Source organism: Galeopterus variegatus, unplaced genomic scaffold (genome assembly GCF_000696425.1).
Source record: "Galeopterus variegatus unplaced genomic scaffold, G_variegatus-3.0.2 Scaffold24, whole genome shotgun sequence".
In the NCBI taxonomy this organism is placed as follows: Eukaryota; Metazoa; Chordata; class Mammalia; order Dermoptera; family Cynocephalidae; genus Galeopterus; species Galeopterus variegatus.
This window is the reverse complement of record NW_007726135.1, coordinates 1,162,809-1,181,546: the sequence shown is the minus strand read 5'-3', so window position 1 is coordinate 1,181,546 and position 18,738 is coordinate 1,162,809. Positions and strand designations below refer to the sequence as shown.

General features: G+C 50.6%; 1 protein-coding gene across 1 annotated transcript; it reads right to left on the bottom strand.

Moving 5' to 3' along the window:
* Positions 1-3,772: 3,772 nt before the first annotated feature.
* Positions 3,773-10,528, bottom strand: KCNK9 (potassium channel, subfamily K, member 9). Its single transcript, XM_008568465.1, has 2 exons — positions 9,675-10,528; positions 3,773-3,985 (listed from the first exon to the last, which is right to left on the bottom strand). The coding sequence occupies exon 1, from the start codon at positions 10,470-10,472 to the stop codon at positions 9,675-9,677; it is 798 nt and encodes a 265-aa protein (XP_008566687.1). The 5' UTR covers positions 10,473-10,528; the 3' UTR covers positions 3,773-3,985.
* Between the last annotated feature and the right edge of the window lie 8,210 nt (positions 10,529-18,738).

Below are 18,738 nucleotides of genomic sequence, written 5' to 3'. Positions count from 1 at the left end.
GGGCTGCTGTGGGCTTTCGGGAGGCCCATGCCTTGCAGTCACATCCTACTTGGGTGCGCTGGCTCACCCTTCGTGCCAGAGAACTCACTACCGCTGGTCTCGGTCTGCCCTCTGGAGTCCACGGGTGCAGAGAAAAGATGCCTGAGGACAAAGGTCTACATGATTAATAACAATCAAAGGCTTCTGTCCGTGGTGCTGAGCACAGGGCTGGGCTTTTGAAGCAGTTGAAGGAACTGGCAGATTCAGCAAAGACTCTTCTGGCTGGCCTGGAATTTTCTCCTCCCCAAGGCCCGCCCATCTGAAACACGTCCTCCCCAGCACAAAACACTCCGCCAATGTGATTTACCTGGAGGTGATGCCCCTTTCCCTTCTTCTCCTGCGACAGGCCCTTGTGTCCTTTTCTAGTGGTAATCGGAGGGACCCACCCATCCCTGAGAGCTTGAGGATAGGCACCCTGAAATGTGCAGTCAGGACACCTGGCTTGGAGCTCCAGCTTTGTCACCCCACTTGCCACAGGGGAGTGCTCTGGCGACCCCCTCCCACCGTGAAGATTGAGTGTGCAAAGGGAAGTGACATCTTCATGTGCACAGTGCGGCACTATATACAGTTCTAAGGGCTCCCGTCATGCTTTAGGCCTCAGCAGAGCAAAGATGAGTTGGCCTGATGCAAGCTCCCATGCTGGGCAGAGTGGGTGGGGGTGGGTGGGCCATATCCTCCCAGGAAGCAGAGAAAGCCCTGAAATAAGGACAAGCCTGCAGAGGACACAGCAGGGTAGAGCTATGGCTTGAATTGCATTTTAAGGCAAATGCAATCTGAAGCCATAACCCTCTCCTCACAAGGAAGGGTGATCTCAGTAGGCCAGGCCTGTAGGCTGCTCTGAAAATACTGATGCACCATGGCTCTGACTGGCTAAGGCTCTCTCTCTTTAGAGCAGGGCACCTCAAGTAGTCAGGATGGGAGCAAATCCTACCAAGGACATTAAGTAAATTAAGCAAAGACTAATTGCACAGGGCTGTCAGTTAATGAAGGATCCACATGTCATTTTTAAAAAGGATCTAACTGAGAGAGTCACCATAGAAGGTGTCTGGGGAAATACTTCCAGATATAGTAGATGTCAGCCCAGCCAGTCCACACCAGGCTGATGCCCTGTCAGCGGCAGTCTCTCGGGGGAAGGGGTAGGCTTTGGGAGCTTGGCCAAACCTTTTAGTCTGGATATAAAGAGACTCAGGCCCAGAGAAGTGAAATGACTTGCCCTAGGTCACACAGCACATCACAAAGACAAGGTTTGAGTCCTGGTTTGACCCACGTTCCCTAGGTTAGACTTCTCTCCTGCACACCATCCTCTACCCCATCCTGTGCCTCCTCTCAGCCTCCACCACCTGGAGGCTTTATCTCAAAATCAAGTTCACACTGTAATCTCTGGGTGGGCAGTTCTGCTCTCAGAGCTCCTCACCAGGAGATGCCACTCCTCAAACTCAGCCGTAAATCCTGGTGCATACCCTGGGCTCACCAGCAAACGAGAGGTCTAAAGAACACACTGACAGTAAGGCTTCATTCCTGGACCATCAGCACTCACCGTGACAGCAGACACCCCTGGGTCTTCTGCTGGCACCCTCCAAGGACTCTGCCCTCAGTGCCAGACCCACAAAGGGGCCCCATCTCCAGGGGAGAGACATGAAATGGAAGCAGGTGCTGAGCGCAAGCACCTCAAGCTCCCACAAGTCCCCAGCCACGTTCAGTCCCTGAAGGCCCTGCCACAGGTGGTCACAAAGTCTGTTGTTCACAAAATCAATCAGGAAACACAAGTTCTTTGTGCCAGGCAAGCCCACATGCTTGCAGATCATTTTCCTTCTGTTGGTTTCACACTAATCTTTGGTAAAGCTGTTAGGAGACATCATCAGGACAAGTCCCCACAATGCCTCCATGAAAGACCAACTGTATCTTATCAAGAATATTCTGATATGCAAATTAGAACTAATGTCCAACAAAGAATAAAAGCAATTAATTCTACTTAAACTAGAAGATGCCATAGAATTCAAGTTTGGTGAGATTCCAGGAAGTATTTTTGAGTTTTATTATTGAAGGAGGAGCCAGGAGGGACATTCACATGACAGCTCCCCTGTGGAAGCCTGAGACTCAGGCTATGGTTGTTAGAATGCAGGATCTGAAAATTAACTTACTGCATGGGCACCGGGGAGCCATGAAGGTTCTTGAGCAGAAGAGTGGCCTGAATGACTTAGGATGTGACCAGCTTGTGAGGATCTTGAGAATCATGCCGCCTCATCTCTGTCGGGTATGGCAGAACCCCTCCAAGCACAGGACCACGTCTGTGCTGCCTGCACTTACACACCACCACGCCTCGCCTGCACTGTTCCTCTGCCTGAGACAGTGCCCATTTGCTCCTTTAAGGCTCTCCTCCAAGACTTCGAAAAGCCATTTCCTCCATGAGGCCCTGCCTGAGTTCCTGGCCAGACTCAACCACTTTCTTTCCACAGTTTGATTTCAAGTCAAATGCCCCCAGAGTGGCCTCACATGGGAAACACTGACCTTGCCTTTACTAGAAATGTAAACACGTATGAGAACAGTACTCAGCACAAAGTAGGTGCCTAGAAAATGCCATCATATCTGGTTCTCACAGCCACCCTGCACAGGAGGGGATATGTATAACCTCCAAGTTAAACATGGGGAAACTGAGGCTCAGAGAAGCAAAATGACCACCCACCTGTGAAGGGCAGAGGCCAGCCCCAAGTGCAAGGTGCCAGGGCTTGAGCAGCTTCCACCCAACCACACTGCTCAATGGAGGCAAGAAGGGTCTGCACTTGTCCTCTCAGGGCTGGAACTAGAAGTGGAAGGTGCACGGTCCCGTTTCACTCACAACAGTTCAGCCCCTACCAAAAGTACTACACATTCTCGTCACAGCCTCATCCACTTCAGGGCAAAATGTTAGAAGCGTGCTCCTGGACTCTGAAGACATCCCAGTCACCCACCTTCTGCAGTGCCCAGCTGTGCACAGCTCCTGGCCCTACTGCACATGCCACACTCAGCTCTGCAGACAAGCACCTTTGAATAGCCACTGGCACAATGGCGGGTTTTCAGTACATGGGTTTGGATGGGTTTCCAGGGATGGAACCCGCATTGAATCACCCTATTTCCACTCTGGCAGGTTAAGACATGCCTTGATTACAGCAATGAATGGCCATTTCGTCAAGATGCTAGAAACCAAATTGTCTTTTTTCCCTTGACTGTCCTATCCTCTGTGGGCACAGCCCAGCTCCTGCTGCAACTAAGGCTGGGGCTGTGGGAGGTTTGCTTCCCAGGACATTCCTTTGTGATAGAAACGACTGGCGGAGCCCAAAGGAGGACATCGCCAAGTCTGTCAGGGGGCAAAAGGGTCAGGAGAGACGTTTAAAGGAGGAGTGAAATGCTCCGTCCCCACCTGCGTGCTGGAGAGCAACGGGGAGACCCTCCAGTTGGTGGGAACAGCCTGGACCGAGGCACAGAGGTGGGAACCTACGTGGACATATTTTCTTGATCAAAATGAAAGGTTACTTAGCTGCAGCAGGTAGGTTGCTTCCTGACTGAGTCAGAACCGAGAAGGCCATGCTGTAGAACTTGACAGAGCAAATACCTCAAAGAGAGGGGTCAGAAATTACAGCCCTTAATGGCCAAGAGTACTGCCATAAATACAAATTACATTTTTATAACGACCCATGAGAGGAAGGGCTTGGAGACCATTACCGCTCATCAAGGAGCTACCGGGTGCCGAAGCACCCCGACTGGCCTGCAGGAGCCTCACAGCAAGCACTTCCTCTGTGCCTCATCTCTGTGCGTGGCTGAACCAACCCCACGGGTCGGGGAAAGCCGGCTGACGCTCGCCCAGCACAGGAGAGGTCCACGTGAGAGGTCAGAAATCCCGCAGCCTTGCTCGGCTTTGGCAGTGACCCAGCATCCACGGACGCCTCTCTTGAATCTGCAGTTAGTTCCCCTAACAGAGGAAAACAACATTTAATATGACTTATTTATCCACAATGAAAGCAGTAACCACAGACGTCCCCAGGGAGCCAAACACCAAGTGCATAAATCACAGCTACACAACACTGACTAGGTTGCTTTCTTGCCAAAAATTCCCTCATCTGAGGAAACACGAAGACAGAGCAGATCATGGGGCATTCTGTGAGACGAATGGCCTGGGCTCTCCAAAATGCTGACACCATGAAAGGCAAGACAGCGAGGGGGTCCTAGATGGGGGTGTCTAGGACAACGAGACAGGCGTGCGTGGGCTGTGATCCTGACTGTGTCTTAGAGCCACAGAAAAGCTCTGGAGGAGGTTTTTGGGGATGGTTGGGGGATTTAGCTTATGAATCATATTAGGTTATATCATTGTATGTATTATTGTATGGGTGCTAAATTTCTTAGGTGTGACAAGGGCACTATTAGGTAGGAGGGTGCCCTTGCTCACGGGAGATACACAACTGTTTCTTTGGCTGAACCCCCTGAAAGTTGCAAACATCACAACACTTTATCCTCCAAATGTCTCTGAGTGTGAGTGTGAGGGGAGGTGGGGGGAAGATTAAGGGAAAACGGGAAGGTACTGAGGCCGGGGGGGTCTGGGTAAGAGGTACTGGAGAGCTCACGTACAACTCTTTCAACTTTTCTGTAACTCTAGAATTTTCAAAATAGAAAGATGGTTGTAAGTTTTTTTATTTTCCTGAAGCAGCAGCCTCTGTCAAGGTGTGGTCAAGAAAGAACCACATAAAATGGATTTATGCCCAGGGCTTTGGGGCACCCAGGACGCACCGGGCCGTGGTGTGATGACCATTGCTCCCTGCCATTGCCTGTCCCTCTCCATCTTCCCAGCTCCCGGTCCCTTTCCAAACTAAATGCTTTTTGGCTTTCTTTTTGGTGGCTCAACTGCTTCAAATGTGCCCAGTGATCAGAACATCCAGGCCAAATGTCTTTGTGAGTCAAATTCATTCTGCGCTAAGTGCCCATAAATCCCACCCGAACTGTCCCATTCCGTTGATGAGGAAGCTACAGAGACCCGGGGAGTGAAATGACTTACACATCGAGGGTCCCTGCCCTGCCACCTTTTCCTCAGTTAGGATGGATGCTTCTGGGGTTTCACACAGACCGTGACTCTAGAGGAAGCACACTTGAGACTCCCGGGCAGCTGGCCTGCATGGGACAGGCCCCAAATCTCTACTTTCATAGCAAAGCCACAATTCACAAATTGCGGTGTGCGTCACACTGACAGAACGGATGTGCTGCAGTGCGTGCTGCAGACCTTGCGCCTCTGCAGGTGCCTTAACGAGTATCTTCATTGGGTCCTATTATTTAAAAGAACACTACAAAAAGAAACTGGACCATAAACCTAAGTGATGGGTGATTTTCATTCTTTGGTCATTTTCTCCTCTTCCCCCTCTTCTCCCACCTAAAGCGCATAGACAGTGGAGGCCTCTAAATAATTGTTCTCTCCAGCTTCCAGCTGCAAATGATTGTTGCTGGGAATCAGGACCTGTGGGGCTTTCAGATCTGGATAAGGCAGAGAAAAATGACCTGCCTAGGCTTATCTGTGGGTTTCTTAATCACTGTCCAGATGTTCTTCAATCAAGGCGCTGTGCACAGAGAATGAACAGGTGAGCCAACATTAATCAATCTCCTCCTTTTTTGTGGGTGGGGCTTTAATGAGCTCCTCCCAAGGAGCCATCTGCATCCATTTGCTTCCTCTCCTGAAAGGATTAGGGACCCAGTGGGGATTCCTGGGCTGCAAATGATTTGCTGTTATCATGCCCAAATGCAGGCATACACACCTCCCTCCCCCACCCTAACCCCCACCGCCCCAATCAGTGATGCACAGTGGGAACACAGAGACTGCAGAGAGAGCATTTAAATTTGGAGCACCAGGCAGCTCCCTGCGCTTGAGAGCCTGCTGTCTTGGTTTCAAGACAGTAGTGTGCACAGAAAGAACAGATCTGATCCCAGCTCTGGAGCTAACTAGGTCTCTCAAAACCCAGGGAGGTTCGTTTACTTCCATGTCAGAAACAGTCTAACAAGCAGATGGCCGAGACCAGCTTGCACCCAGGAAGGGTGTGATGAGGACTAAAACAGGATGGTCTCTACAAAGCATCCGTGCAGGGCTCTTTGGGATCACCCATGCCACTGCCCCCTTCCTCCTGTCTTAGATGGAGTGGATGGATTGAGATCTCTTAGTTGAAAAGAGTTCAAGTGAGAGTCGGGAATCTCTTTACATATCTACATGGCCTGTGAGTTTCTAGGGACGGGATGGTGAGCCAACCTCCCTGATTCTGGTAGAATGCGGCTCTCCCTAAGTCTTTCTAACAGAAGTCAGATCTCGTTTCCAAACAACCTGGTGTGATTTCGTCCTCCTCTCTGAATGCACATAGCTAGCTGGAAGGGTGTGAGGATCACCTGACTGACAAAAGAAATCATTAGGCGCAAGAGGCAGGAAAAGAGAGCTGGGCCTGAGACCCTAAAAGCCCATCCAAGGGATCTTTGGAAGGCTGCAAAGAGCAGCCACGACACAAGGAGCCAGGAAACAGTAGAAAGAGAAACAAGTAGAAAGACCCGGATTCTGGCTGTGTGACTTTAGACAAGTGCTCACCCTCTCTGGAACTCAATTTCCCTCTCTGAAAATCAGGGGGTTCAGTGGGATGATTTGGACGAAACTTCCTCCTGGCTTTAAGAATTCAAAATGGTGATTGAGTGGTGGGGCTCTAAACAGAGAAGAACCTTGGAGACCCTTAGCATGCCCCCCTGCCCGCCACCCCAAGAGCACTTCATTGGATGTGCCTAGAAAATCCTTGGCCAGAAACCATGGTAGAGAACAGATGCACTATCTGAGAAAAAGATGAATATCACAGGGGAAGCAAACCGAGGTTCACCTCCTCCCCCTAAACTCTCTGAGCATAAACAAGCATGTCTAACTTTGGAAGAGAAGACTGAGAGATTCATCCTCCAGAGGGCTGGACTGGGAGCAAAGAGCAAGAGACAGAAGAGGGAACAGAACCGAGACAAACGGCAAGTTGTCCTACATCGTTGTCAGTGATCATCGCATGAGAAGAAAAAGACTTCATTCTATGATCCTTAATTCTGCAAAAAGTAGAGTCCTTGGGCAGAGAGGAGCTCCCTGTCACCTGAAGCATTCAAGCAGAAGTGTGGCCACCACATGACCGCTTCACATGGATATTTTCATGGGGAAGCCAGCTCTGAATGCAGGGTAGAGCTGATGTCCCTTGGACTCCAAGGGCCTGGCGCAGGCCCCTGTGGAGAAACAGAGGCAGGTCCCCTCTTCTGAGGGCTGAGTTAGGACACTGTAGTGTGGTGGAGCTGGCTTCTTGGGCCTTTCTGGGATCAGACTAAGATGACATCTCAGTTCTGTCAAGGACCAGCTCTGTGACATTGAGATGATCACTCAAGCCCTCAGTGCCTCAGTGTGACTTATAGACTGAAGATTACCACACATACTCCCATCTGAGGGAAAATCTTCAAAGGCTTTCATGAGAACCCTCACATTTATTACAGGCAGCCTCCCCCAAAGCATAAGAAATCTGCAAAGAGGCATTAGTATTTTTATACCTCTGACCCCTACAGTCAACAATCTCTTCCAAGAGGAAAAAAGAAAAAATTAAGAGTGACTGCTTCTATCCTCTGGACAGAATCTAGAGCCCTAAATAAGGCATTCCATAAAATAAAATCTCAGAAATGAGTGAATTGATAAAGATCTTTAAGGTTGATAACCATCTACTTTGGCCTAGAGAACCTGAGGCTCACAGACTCCTTCCAAAGGCCCTGTGTCCTAGGCGAAAGGGACACTTGAACATGAATGTGGCATTAAAGTACATGCACAGCCTTTTCAGAGGAGTCTCGATTGCTCCTGCGTGTCATCGCGATGGCCCAGACGCTCAGGACTGGTAGCACTAGGACGCCATCTCCTTTAAGCAGTCCTGCAGGTCTGCTCTTTCTAGGGAGCAAAGCCTCCTTCCTGGGAGAGTTCACTAGAGCCAGAGATGGGCCAGCAAACATGCTCCTTCTGAGTGGGACAGCCAAAGCCCACTGCCGTCCAAGAGCCATGAACTTCCAGTTTACAAAAAAGGAGTGGGAGGAAGGGTGAATGGGCGATTTTTGGAAATGGCAGGGATGGTGATGAGGGAACCAGAGTCCCCTCAGTAAATCTGGAGGTCACTGTACTTCACTCCTGCCAGTAAGGGCCTCCAATGTGCCATATTCTACAGCCTAAACTGTCCCCTAAGAGATTAGGCAGGCCTTCTCTTCGGGGTCATCCCCTAATGAGAGTGGAGAGGAATTTCTCCACTACCCAAACAAAAGCATCCCCTGAGATTGGCAAGTTCCCAGTAGGCCAAGACACAGATCCTTGCCTCTAAACTCTTCCTGAGACCAACATGATCTTCCCCTATTTACAAATCAAATGAATTAGGGATAATCTTTCTTGAAATATATTTTTTTCAGTGCCCTGTCACCTTTTATTAGGAAAAGAAACCATAACCACGTCCTAACGCCCATTTTATCCAAGCATTCCAAAACTGTAACCCTTACTCATGCAGATAGATGCTGCACAAAATCATGACCATCACCAATAAAAGGAAATAATTAGATACTCTGTGGTTCCAACAATTTTCCAGTTTCCCCTGACAATTCCAGTTGCATTGGAAATTGTTGGAATGGGAGATGATAAAATTAAAAATGTCTTTAATAAATTAATATTATTATTGGCTTTCTGATTATTCCATTGCAAGTTTTGTTTTCTTATGTTGATAATGCATACCAGTTTAACAAAGTGCATGCTTTTAAAAGTTTTTTGAACTGGCAAGCTCAGATGATCCATGTCTTCTTGCCCACCCACCCCCTAAAAAATTGTTAAGATAATTTAGAACCTAGCATTTAAAGAATATGGTCATGACGCATCTGGGATAAAGACTGCTCATGTAACATGCTTGATTTGGCAAGATGGTAAGTCAGAAACCTCATGGGTTTTGTTTTTCTGTTTTGTTTGGGAGCAGTCAAAAGCAGGCTATTAACAAAATTGTGATGGGAAAGAAAAATAAATACCTGCTACTTTCCATTTTGTCCCATAATACACACACAGAGAAGCACACTCATACCCCACACACACAAACGTGCACACGTGAGCAAACACACACACAAGCACACACCACACACAGCCACCCAGTCCTTGGGGAGGAAAAAAGAAAGGAGTTGGGTCAGAGACACCGCTGTGGGTGGGCGGTCGAAGGCTCTCGGCTTGGCGTGCAACTTCGGGTTGGGTATCCTCTCAGCTCTGTCTCCGTGGTCTTGGTCTCACAACTGTCCTGGGAAAGCCACCCCAGAGATGGGGCAAGTTGGTGGAGCAATGTAAGGCATACTTTGCTGGGAAGGGAGGAAGAGATCCATGCTTCATGCTCAGATGTGAGTTTCAGAGGAGGATGGGCCTTTGCTTTCCCTTTGGCCTGCTCCGTCTTGCTGAAAAGGTGGGGGAAGAAATGAAACCAAGGACGAAAGAGAGAAAGTAGTGATGGTGACAGTAATAATAATAAAGAAGAATGTTAAATTAATAAGGAAGAAAAGACGAGTTGGGTCGATGGAACTTGACGTGGACCATGACAGATGACTTTTCTGATCTATTTCCTTCTCCACACCTAAACGGACTTCCGACGTCTCATCAGCCGGTGGTGGTCGGTAAAGCTGTGTAACCCGGGAGAAATGGAGCTGAGAGGGGACGGGAAGAGGCTGTTTTTCAGTGTGCTTGGTGAAATCTCCTCGATCCTGTAAGAGATGGAGGGGAAATACTGGGGGGTGAGCTTGGCACTGATGGAGTTCTGCTGCACCACCACGGAGCGGCCACCACGATCCTGCGAGCGGTAGCAGGTGCAGGAGCACACGGACTGCAGGTCGGCAGCTTCGCCCTTGCCCCTGTGCTGGTCCTGCCGCCCCTCCTCGGGGATGTGGATGACCATGCTGTTGCGGGTTCCAGACAGGGACACCCTCTCCTCAGCATCCCGCCGCTCGTCCTCACTGTTCATGGTCAGGAACCTGAGCACGACCAGGTTGAGGAAGGCCCCGATGACTGTCAGCCCCACCAGGATGTACATAAAGCTAAAGGCCACGTACAACGGCTTCTTCTGCAGGGCGCCCTTGCTCTGCAGCGCCACATAGTCCCCGAACCCAATGGTAGTCAACGTGATGAAGCAGTAGTAATAAGCGTGGAAGAAGCTCCAGTCCTCGCAGTGGGAGAAGGCGGCTGCCCCGATGCACAGTGTCCCCATGCAGGAGAAGAAGCCCACAGTCACCATGTTCTCCATGGACACGTCGGTGTTGCGCATGCCACAGCACTTCTTGATGCGCTTCAGCAGGTAACGCACGAAGGTGTTCATCCTCTCTCCCAGGCTTTGGAACATGACCAGCGTCAGGGGGATGCCCAGCACAGCGTAGAACATGCAGAAGGCCTTGCCCGCGTCAGTGCCAGGTGCAGCGTGTCCATAACCTGAGGGGTGGGGACGAGAAGAACAGGGAGAATGAGTGAAGAGACGTCCGGAGAGGTTTGAGGTGGGGGGTGGATCTGGTTGGGGGCTTGGGGCATGCCCATATTCTGGAGGGACGGGGAGAAAAGAACAAGGGACAGTAAAAATTAAAAAAGGTCACAGGGAGGTTGGGGTGGAGGGGTTTGGGGGTGAGCCATAACCTGGGAGGGTGAACCCGTGAAGAAACATCACTTGTAATTTGCAGTGGGAGCGATCTGGGAGGCATTCCAGGGTTCTGCTTAGAGCAACACAAAGTTTTCCAGAGAAGAACACATGGACTACTAAGAAAACTGCAGGAATACCAAGCCCAAGAGAGAAAATGTCTATGCCCACCGTGGATGGACATTAAGAGTGGATATCCAAAGAACGGTATGTGATGTGTGCCAGGCACTGTGCTGAGTCCTTTCAGATGCGTGGCCTCAGTCTAACCTCATAAGGACGCTGTCAGACAGGTACAACGATTCCAACACCACTGACCGGAAAGCAGAGTGAGTTACTTAATAGCAGGGTGACTTGACTCCTTCAGAGTTGGGATTTGAGCCCAGAGTTTTCAACTGCCAGGAATGAGACTTAAACACTGAGACTTTAAATCAAGAGAGGGAACAGTAGACGTAAATGCGGTGAGGGCAAGAATTTGTATCTGTTATGTTTGCTGCCGGATCCCCTTACCTAGAGTAAGACCTAGAAAGTGATAAAGGAATGAATAAATTTGCACCACTGTGTGAATACAGCCTTGAGAGAAAAGAGGAAACAAACATCCCTGGAAGACCTATGTGTGTAAGTAGTTTTGAAACTCTTGATGCAACTTCGTAGCACCCCATTGATCCCCTACAGCAACTCTGCAAAGTTGAGCCTATATTTACTCACATTCAAAATGAGGACAATGGAGCTGGAAAGGTGAAGTTACTTGCCAGGGTCGCCCCACTCAGTCAGTGATAATGTCAGAGCCAGGATCAGGTCTGCATCGCATGGCAGAAGGAACACAGGACTTAGCAGGTTCTAGTTCAAGTTCTGGGACTAATAACCTGGATTGTGGACAATGTTTGGGATGAGAATTTGCAGGATGAACGTGGTTCTCCAACACCTCAAGTCCTGCCCCATCAAGGAAGCTTCCCTGATGTGACCCCGAGCCACACGTTTATGGTCACTTAACCAACTGCGTTATCTTGGGCCCCAGACAACCTCTTCCAACCCAGGTTTCTTCATCTGCCATATGGGATAATAGCAGTTCCCAGCTAGGGTTGTTGTATGGATCTGCTGAGATCAGAGAGCACCTGGCCCAGAGCCTGGTACACAATAGGGACCTGCCAGACCCTAAGACCTCCACCCCTACCACTATCTCCTGAAGGAAGCCTATTCTGACTGCTCTATCCCACTCTTCTTTACCAGGGCTTCGTCCATTAAAGAGCAGTCTGCCTGTGTCTGTCTTTCCCTTGGCAAGAACATGTGCCAAGACCTACCTGCCCCATGGGCTACACTCTCACTGGAGAGATGGCATCACATGTTTGCCTCCAGGGGACCTTCTCCTCATCCTCTCTAACCTTCAGTCCCATTTTCCTGTCTAGCACTGAGCTCTGACCCCTCAGAAACCCTATAGCCCTTACAAAAGAAGAAAAATGACATGACAAACTTGGAGTCAGGCCAGGAATGATGGGGTGTGGAAATGAAAAAGCTGAAGGAAAAAGCAATAGATACAGCAATAGAAATGATCCAATTTGAAGAACACAAAGGAATAAAGAATGAAAAAAATAAATAAAGCCATGGGGACCTCTAGAACAGTATCAAAAGTTGTCCCAGAAGGAAAGGAGAGATAAAATAAGACAGGAAAGAAAATAGAAGAAATACTGGCCAAAATTAACTAGATTGGGTAAAAGACACCTTTATAGAGTCAAGAAGCCCAGTGAACCCCAAGCAGGATGAATACAAAGAACAGCACACATCAGAGTCAAGCTGCTGAAAGCCAACGCAGCCGGAGATAAACGACGCATCACACACAGGACAACAGCGATTTGAATACTTCTTACTTCTTTTTTTTTTTTTTCCTTTTTGTCTTTTTTTACTGACCGGTAACAGGATCGCAACCCTCGGTGTCGCGCCCGCACCACGCTCAGCCAGTGAGCGGGAACAGGTCTCCACATGGGATCCGAACCCTCGGCGGGAGGGCCACCACTCTCCCAAGCGGCGCACTCTCCAGTGGGCCACCGGGCCGGCCCAATACTGCTTACTTCTAATGGTACACAATGGAGACCAGTAACAGTGGATCACATCTTCCAAGAGTTGAAAGAAAATTCTGGGTTAACCCCATAATTCCATATCCAGATAAAACATCCTTCAAGAATGAAGGCAAAATAAAGGCATTTTCAGATTAAAGAAAACTAGGGGACTTCATCACCAGCAGATCTGCACAGCATGATGACTAAAGGAAGTTCTTCTGTCTGGGTAGAAGAATACCAGATGGAAACTTAGGTCTTCAGGAAAGAAAAGAGCGCATCTTGGTAAACAAGTAGGTAAATATAAAAGATGCAGGGGTGGGTGTCTCACTACATCTCCATATAGCTCACCTGTGGAGCTGAAACACAAGCCAGATGGATGTCGGTGAATAACAGTAGATTGTTGGAAACTTAATAAGTGGTAATGTTAACAGTTCTGGATGTGATGTATTTACTGGAGGAAATCAACACAGCATTTTCTGGGTCAAAAACTGCACACCAGGTGTCCCCCCACCTTCCACCCACCCACCCTCATTCCTGCCAGTACAGAAGATCAGAGAAGTTTGCCTTCACATGGCCTGGACAGCAGTACACCTGTACGTCCTGTCTCAGAATTACGTCAATTCTCCTGCTGTCTGTCGTACTACAGAATGGGAGAGCGTGATCATATTGACACTCCATGGCACAACTCACTGGTCTATCACATTGATGACATTCCTCATAACACACGAGCACAAAAGAGTGTGGAGGCTGAATGCTGCCTAAGTTCAGGGGCCTTCATGTTAATAAACTTCCCAGAGGCCCAGTGGTCTGGGGAACAGGACTATTCCCTGTAAAGTGAGAGACAAGTCTCATAACTCTCAATGCCTTCCAGGAAAGAGGAGGATGCACCGGGTATCCTCAGTCTTCCCATCTAGAAGGCCCCACCTCCACCCTGCTCTCTACCCAGGAGGCTGGCCTATATGCAAATATCAAGTCTACATATCAGACATTTGCAAATATCTGTGTGGAACACATATACATGGCATCTGTGGACACTCTATACAGAGCACACCTGGTGTACACTTGGAACTTCATGAGCAATGTGTATGTGCTGTGCATGTGCATGGACGATGTTGGCACAAGATGCATACCATATTGTATATATTAGACCAGTACACAAAAAGCATATAGAATATACCTATAGCACACCCATATCCACTAGCAAATATCATTCACGCAGCATATGTGTGTGTGCATGTAGAGGATGTGCATTTATGTAGATGAGGCAGAGACAGCAGGTATCTCTATTTCAATAGCACACATAGGGTCTATGGGTTCACAGTGGAGGACATACAAACTGTACATGTGCCAGACACACATGACAGGGAAGATGGCTTCTAGGCCTTTCCCAACAGGAGAACAACTGCGACATTCCTATGGAACCTGTGACAACTCCAGTCCTGAAACTGTTTTTCTTTTCATCTGTGAATGAATGACTGTATCCTAACCCCCCACCCGGGTCAGGAAACAGATTCATTCATCTATTCATATGCTATCCATTTAAACATTTCTGGGGAGTTGGCTGGGTGCCCGGACCCATGCTTGGCACAGGAGGGTCCACATGAACTCTTCTTCATTCCCTGAAATCTCCCAAGGGGCTCCAGCCAGCCAGTACCCAGCGCCTGGCATGGGCAGGTGCTGGACAGTGGTTGGGGGTATGGATACCAAGAGGCCACGGATGATCCCTGGCCAGCCTGCCTGTTCTCCTTGGTCTTCTCCTGCCCCTTTGAGGATGAGTCCTGTGAGCTCCGAGCCACAACCGTGTCTGGGTTTTTCCTCTGAGACCCCAGGCTCCTACGTCACACCACCCCACCAGGCGCCAGGGGTCAGCTACTCCTCAACATAACCTCGGGAATCCCACCTCACACTGGGTACAGTTCATTCTTTCCTCGTCATAAATGAACAACTCTTGGCAAAGAGACTTCTAAAATTGATCTACACGGGGTTCAGGAGGCACACACAGGGCCCAGAAAGAGATGCTGAACCAGGTAGCCCCAGATGGGCACCTCTGGGCACAGATGAGGTGCAGCCGTGCAACCTCAGGAGAGTCCCTCAATCCACTTCATGCGGGTGGAAGATGACTACGGGAGATGATGTCATCCTTCCCAGCCCAGCGGCCAGCACCCCCACAGGAGCCCAGCAAACAGTGGCCAGCATGACCGTCACCCGGAGCCCCACCAGCTAGAGAGCACAGGGCCCTACACACAGGGCATGTTGCCAGCCACAATGTTCACCCACCCCAAGCCGAGCCTCCCATTTCTGCTGGCATTAGGCACATGCTGAGTCAGAGACATGCTTGCTGTGGGACCTGCTGCTGGCCCCAATGTGCTGCTGGGGTAACCACAGGAGCCAGGCCCCTGTGCATAAGGTCAGCCATAGGGGTCACAGACGAAGGGGACAGAGACTGCTCTAACAGACTGAATCCTGCCCCAACATTGTACAACAGAAGCTGCATCCCAAACACTGTCCTCCAGGGGATGCCACACGCCAGTGCAGTTCAGGAGCCAAGCGGGGAGCTCACGTGAGTCACCTGGCTGTTGGTCTCAGGCACTGACCCAGCCCTGCCCTCCTGTCTCAGCTCACAGTGCCTGGCATTTCCCCCACCTCCTGGCCATCGCCAAGCCCACTCACGCTCCTCCTCCCAGCAGCATTTGCTGAGCGCCCACAGCGTGCCCAGCGAGGGCCAGGAGATGCTCTCAAGTTCCCGAGGTCTGGGGCTAGGGCTGACAAGGTCACAACATTCAAATCAAATTCAAGGCCTCTAATTTCCCTGGTTGGAAGTGGAGCCTATGTTAGCGCGACACCAGCACCTAGACTGGCTTAGCCCTCCTGAGCCGCAGGCCCTCCAGCGCCCACGCGCCACGCGGCTCCTCAACAGCGTCCGGGCATGGTGGGACTGCCCGGCAGCCTGCTCGCTTCACCCCGGCCTTCTCAGCTGGCTCCCTCTGCACCTCCTTCCATCCCAAACCAAGGGGGAGGCCAGGGACCCACTGCGGCAGCAACACCCAGACTGCTCTTACTCACCCACAGACGCAGAACACCCTGCTGGAGAGTCACAGCCAAGGCCACCGCGGGCCAGGACGTAAGCTCCCGAGGAGGGCAGGGCCCACTCCTGGCTCAGCTCCGCTCGGTACCTACAGTGATGTGGCCTCACTGAGCGAATGATCCCATCTTCCCAAGCCTGCCTGGCAGACCTGGCCAAGCCCGAGCCCACCGCCGAGCCTAGAGTGCCATGGGGCAGCTTTGCCCATGTCACTGCACCGTCCAGCCTGGTTTTCATGCCTCTCTAATGTACTCATTGGGTCTCTTTGATCTGTCCTGGGAGAGGCCTTGCAGAGAAGAGGACTTCATCTCTCTGTTGCAGCTGGCTGACAAAGTAAAACAAAATGAATAGGCTCCATCTTCCCAGAGGGGAGAGAGGCTGAGAAGGAGGTTAATGAAACTAATCATTTCTACTGGGTCTGAGGCTCCCTGAAGGACCAGCTGTGGCTAGAAGGCAGCGCTCACTTTCAAGATGCCTTGCACTCCCCGCTGGCTCCTGTGAGATCCCCCAGAATCCTGACAGCCACCAGGTAGGTACAAGAAGCTTCCCAGCCCAGCTCCTGCTCTGAGCAGTAAGTACTTCGTTTAAAGATGCCAGGAGCATTCAGCAGGCTTTCCCACTGGAAAAAGGTGAATAAGGCAGCCTGGGTGAGGTGGATTGCAGATCCGCCTCACTCCTGACACTCTGGTGCTCAAGAACTGTCCATGGTTCCCTCCTGTCCCCTGGCAATCTAGGCCCATCAACACCTCACCATGAGTGACCTTTACACAGTTACACAGGACTTCACAGCCTGTAAAGTTCTGCCCTCTGTTGTGAAGCCTATTTGGGAAAGAGCTGGAGGACAGGGCCTCACATTCCTGCCTCTCACCTTTGCCCCCCTGTTTCTTCCACTTGGGAAACGCCCCTGACCATCCCCCATTTACACACAGCCAAATCCTGTTCCTTCTCAAGGCCAGCTCAAAGCGCAGCCCTCCCCGAAGTCTGCCCCGATGTCACCGCCAGAAGCCATAGAGCCGGGCATTGAGTCCCCTGCAATGCAGCAGACTCGAGTGGACCAGATCAGCCCCTGGTATCAGGCCAGTCTGTGCCACCTTAGGGAAGTGGACAGTCACCTCCATGCCCAGGCCTCCTGTTTCTCTTCCATCATGGTCACTGTGATCCTGGCCTCCCAGGGAGCCGGGGCTGTTCTACAAGCCAAAGCGGCCATCATGACCAGGCGTGGGCGAGGGGTGGTCACGGCTGCCTCCTCCAGCCCCCAGCTGCCCAGGGACACACTGCCCAGCAAGGGAAGGGGATGGCCACACAGCATTTGGGCATTGGGAAATTTGCAACTGGAAGAGAATAAAACATTTATAAAGGACATGCAAGGTTTTGTGCTGGTAAGAATTAAAATAGGCATTAAGGAGTGACTCAGGGAGGCCTGAGAAGGGGCTTGCTGGAGAAGGGAGCTGCCCTCAGCCCCCAGGCTTCCTGGCCACATCCCCCCGTAAGCCTACAACAAGCATCCCACGCACCCTCCCACAAGAGCTGGCCCCGCTCAGGCCCCCAAATGAGTCATGGGTCCTGTGGAGCAGGGAGGGTGGAGGGTGGGCAGAGGGATCCTCAGGAGGCTCCTGGGTAGGGATGAGTAAGTCCCAAGGCCTGGGTCTGGCTCCATTTGCCACTCACCAGCCATGACCTTGGGCAAGTCACCCTAGATTCTCGAGGCCTTGGCTGTCTCTTCTATAAAGGGAGACATGAAATAGAGCAGTCCCTTCCGCTCACTCAGCACCTCACAGTACACGAAGCTTCTCCGAATCCACTCTTTCCTATGTAAGGGATATCACAACATCAGAACCCCAATTTCTTTTCATTTATTTATTTATTTTGGCAGCTGGCCAGTACAGGGATCAAATCTTGGACCTTGTTGTTATCAGCACCATGCTCTAACCAACTGAGCTAACCAGCCAGTGCCCTAGAACCCCAATTTCTAATGGGCACCACCCCACGGGCTTGCTCTCCCATTCAACCTGAGAAAGGAACGGTGCTCCCGGTGGGCTCTGATTGGGTCACCAGCCAAGCCCTGAATGAGGCTCCCACTGGAACAAAGGGTTTTGCTCTTTCCTGCCAGACTTGAAGGGTGCTGGGGTGTGATGTCTGCGGCCACTGCAGGCGTTTCGCTTCCACGAGGATGAGCCCAGCCTCACAGGAGAATGTCCCTGGTCTCAGAGATGGGAAGCCCTACTGGAGATGTCGTACCCTACATCTGAGCCTGTCCTAGAGTCAGCCCTACTCACAGACATCCAAGTCTGTCCCCCAATAAATATTTTGGCTTCAGCCAGTATTTTGATTGCCATTGATTAACACTTAACCCAGAGTACGTGTCCCAATACCTTAGCATGACTACAAATAATGAATAACTGTTTTGTTAACAAAGCACTTTCCAATTCACAAGACCCTGTATCTCAGGCAGTTTCTCTTACAAACCAGATCTGTCCAGGGGAGATGGGTTGAGAGGTGACCAGGTCTGTGGGCAGACGGTGGCCAGCTGGAAAGCCAGGTCCTGTCAAAGAGCAGCTGCTCCCCAGCCCAGCAACACGGACTGTGGGCCAGGATGACCCAATTTTCTCGGTTTTAAAGAGAAGCTGGAAATATGGATTTTTTAAATGTGGTATCTAATTAGTGTCTAATTAAACATTCTAAAACACGGCACAGGCCAAACAAAATAAGACAGAACAGACCATCTGTTTGTCTAAAACAGAGGTCGCACATGCTCCAGAAATGGAGAAGAGGGAAAAGAGAGAGACAACAGAAGGGACGTGGTGGCGGGGGTGGAGGGGGGACAGCAGGAGAGGGGAGCAAGCAGAGCTGAGTGCGAGACCCACGAAATGCCCCGGCCCCCCACCCG

What these genes read in the sequence shown, in the direction of transcription:
- KCNK9 (XM_008568465.1), bottom strand. Translation starts at nt 10,472, where the DNA reads ATGTTCTACGCTGTGCTGGGCATCCCCCTGACGCTGGTCATGTTCCAA.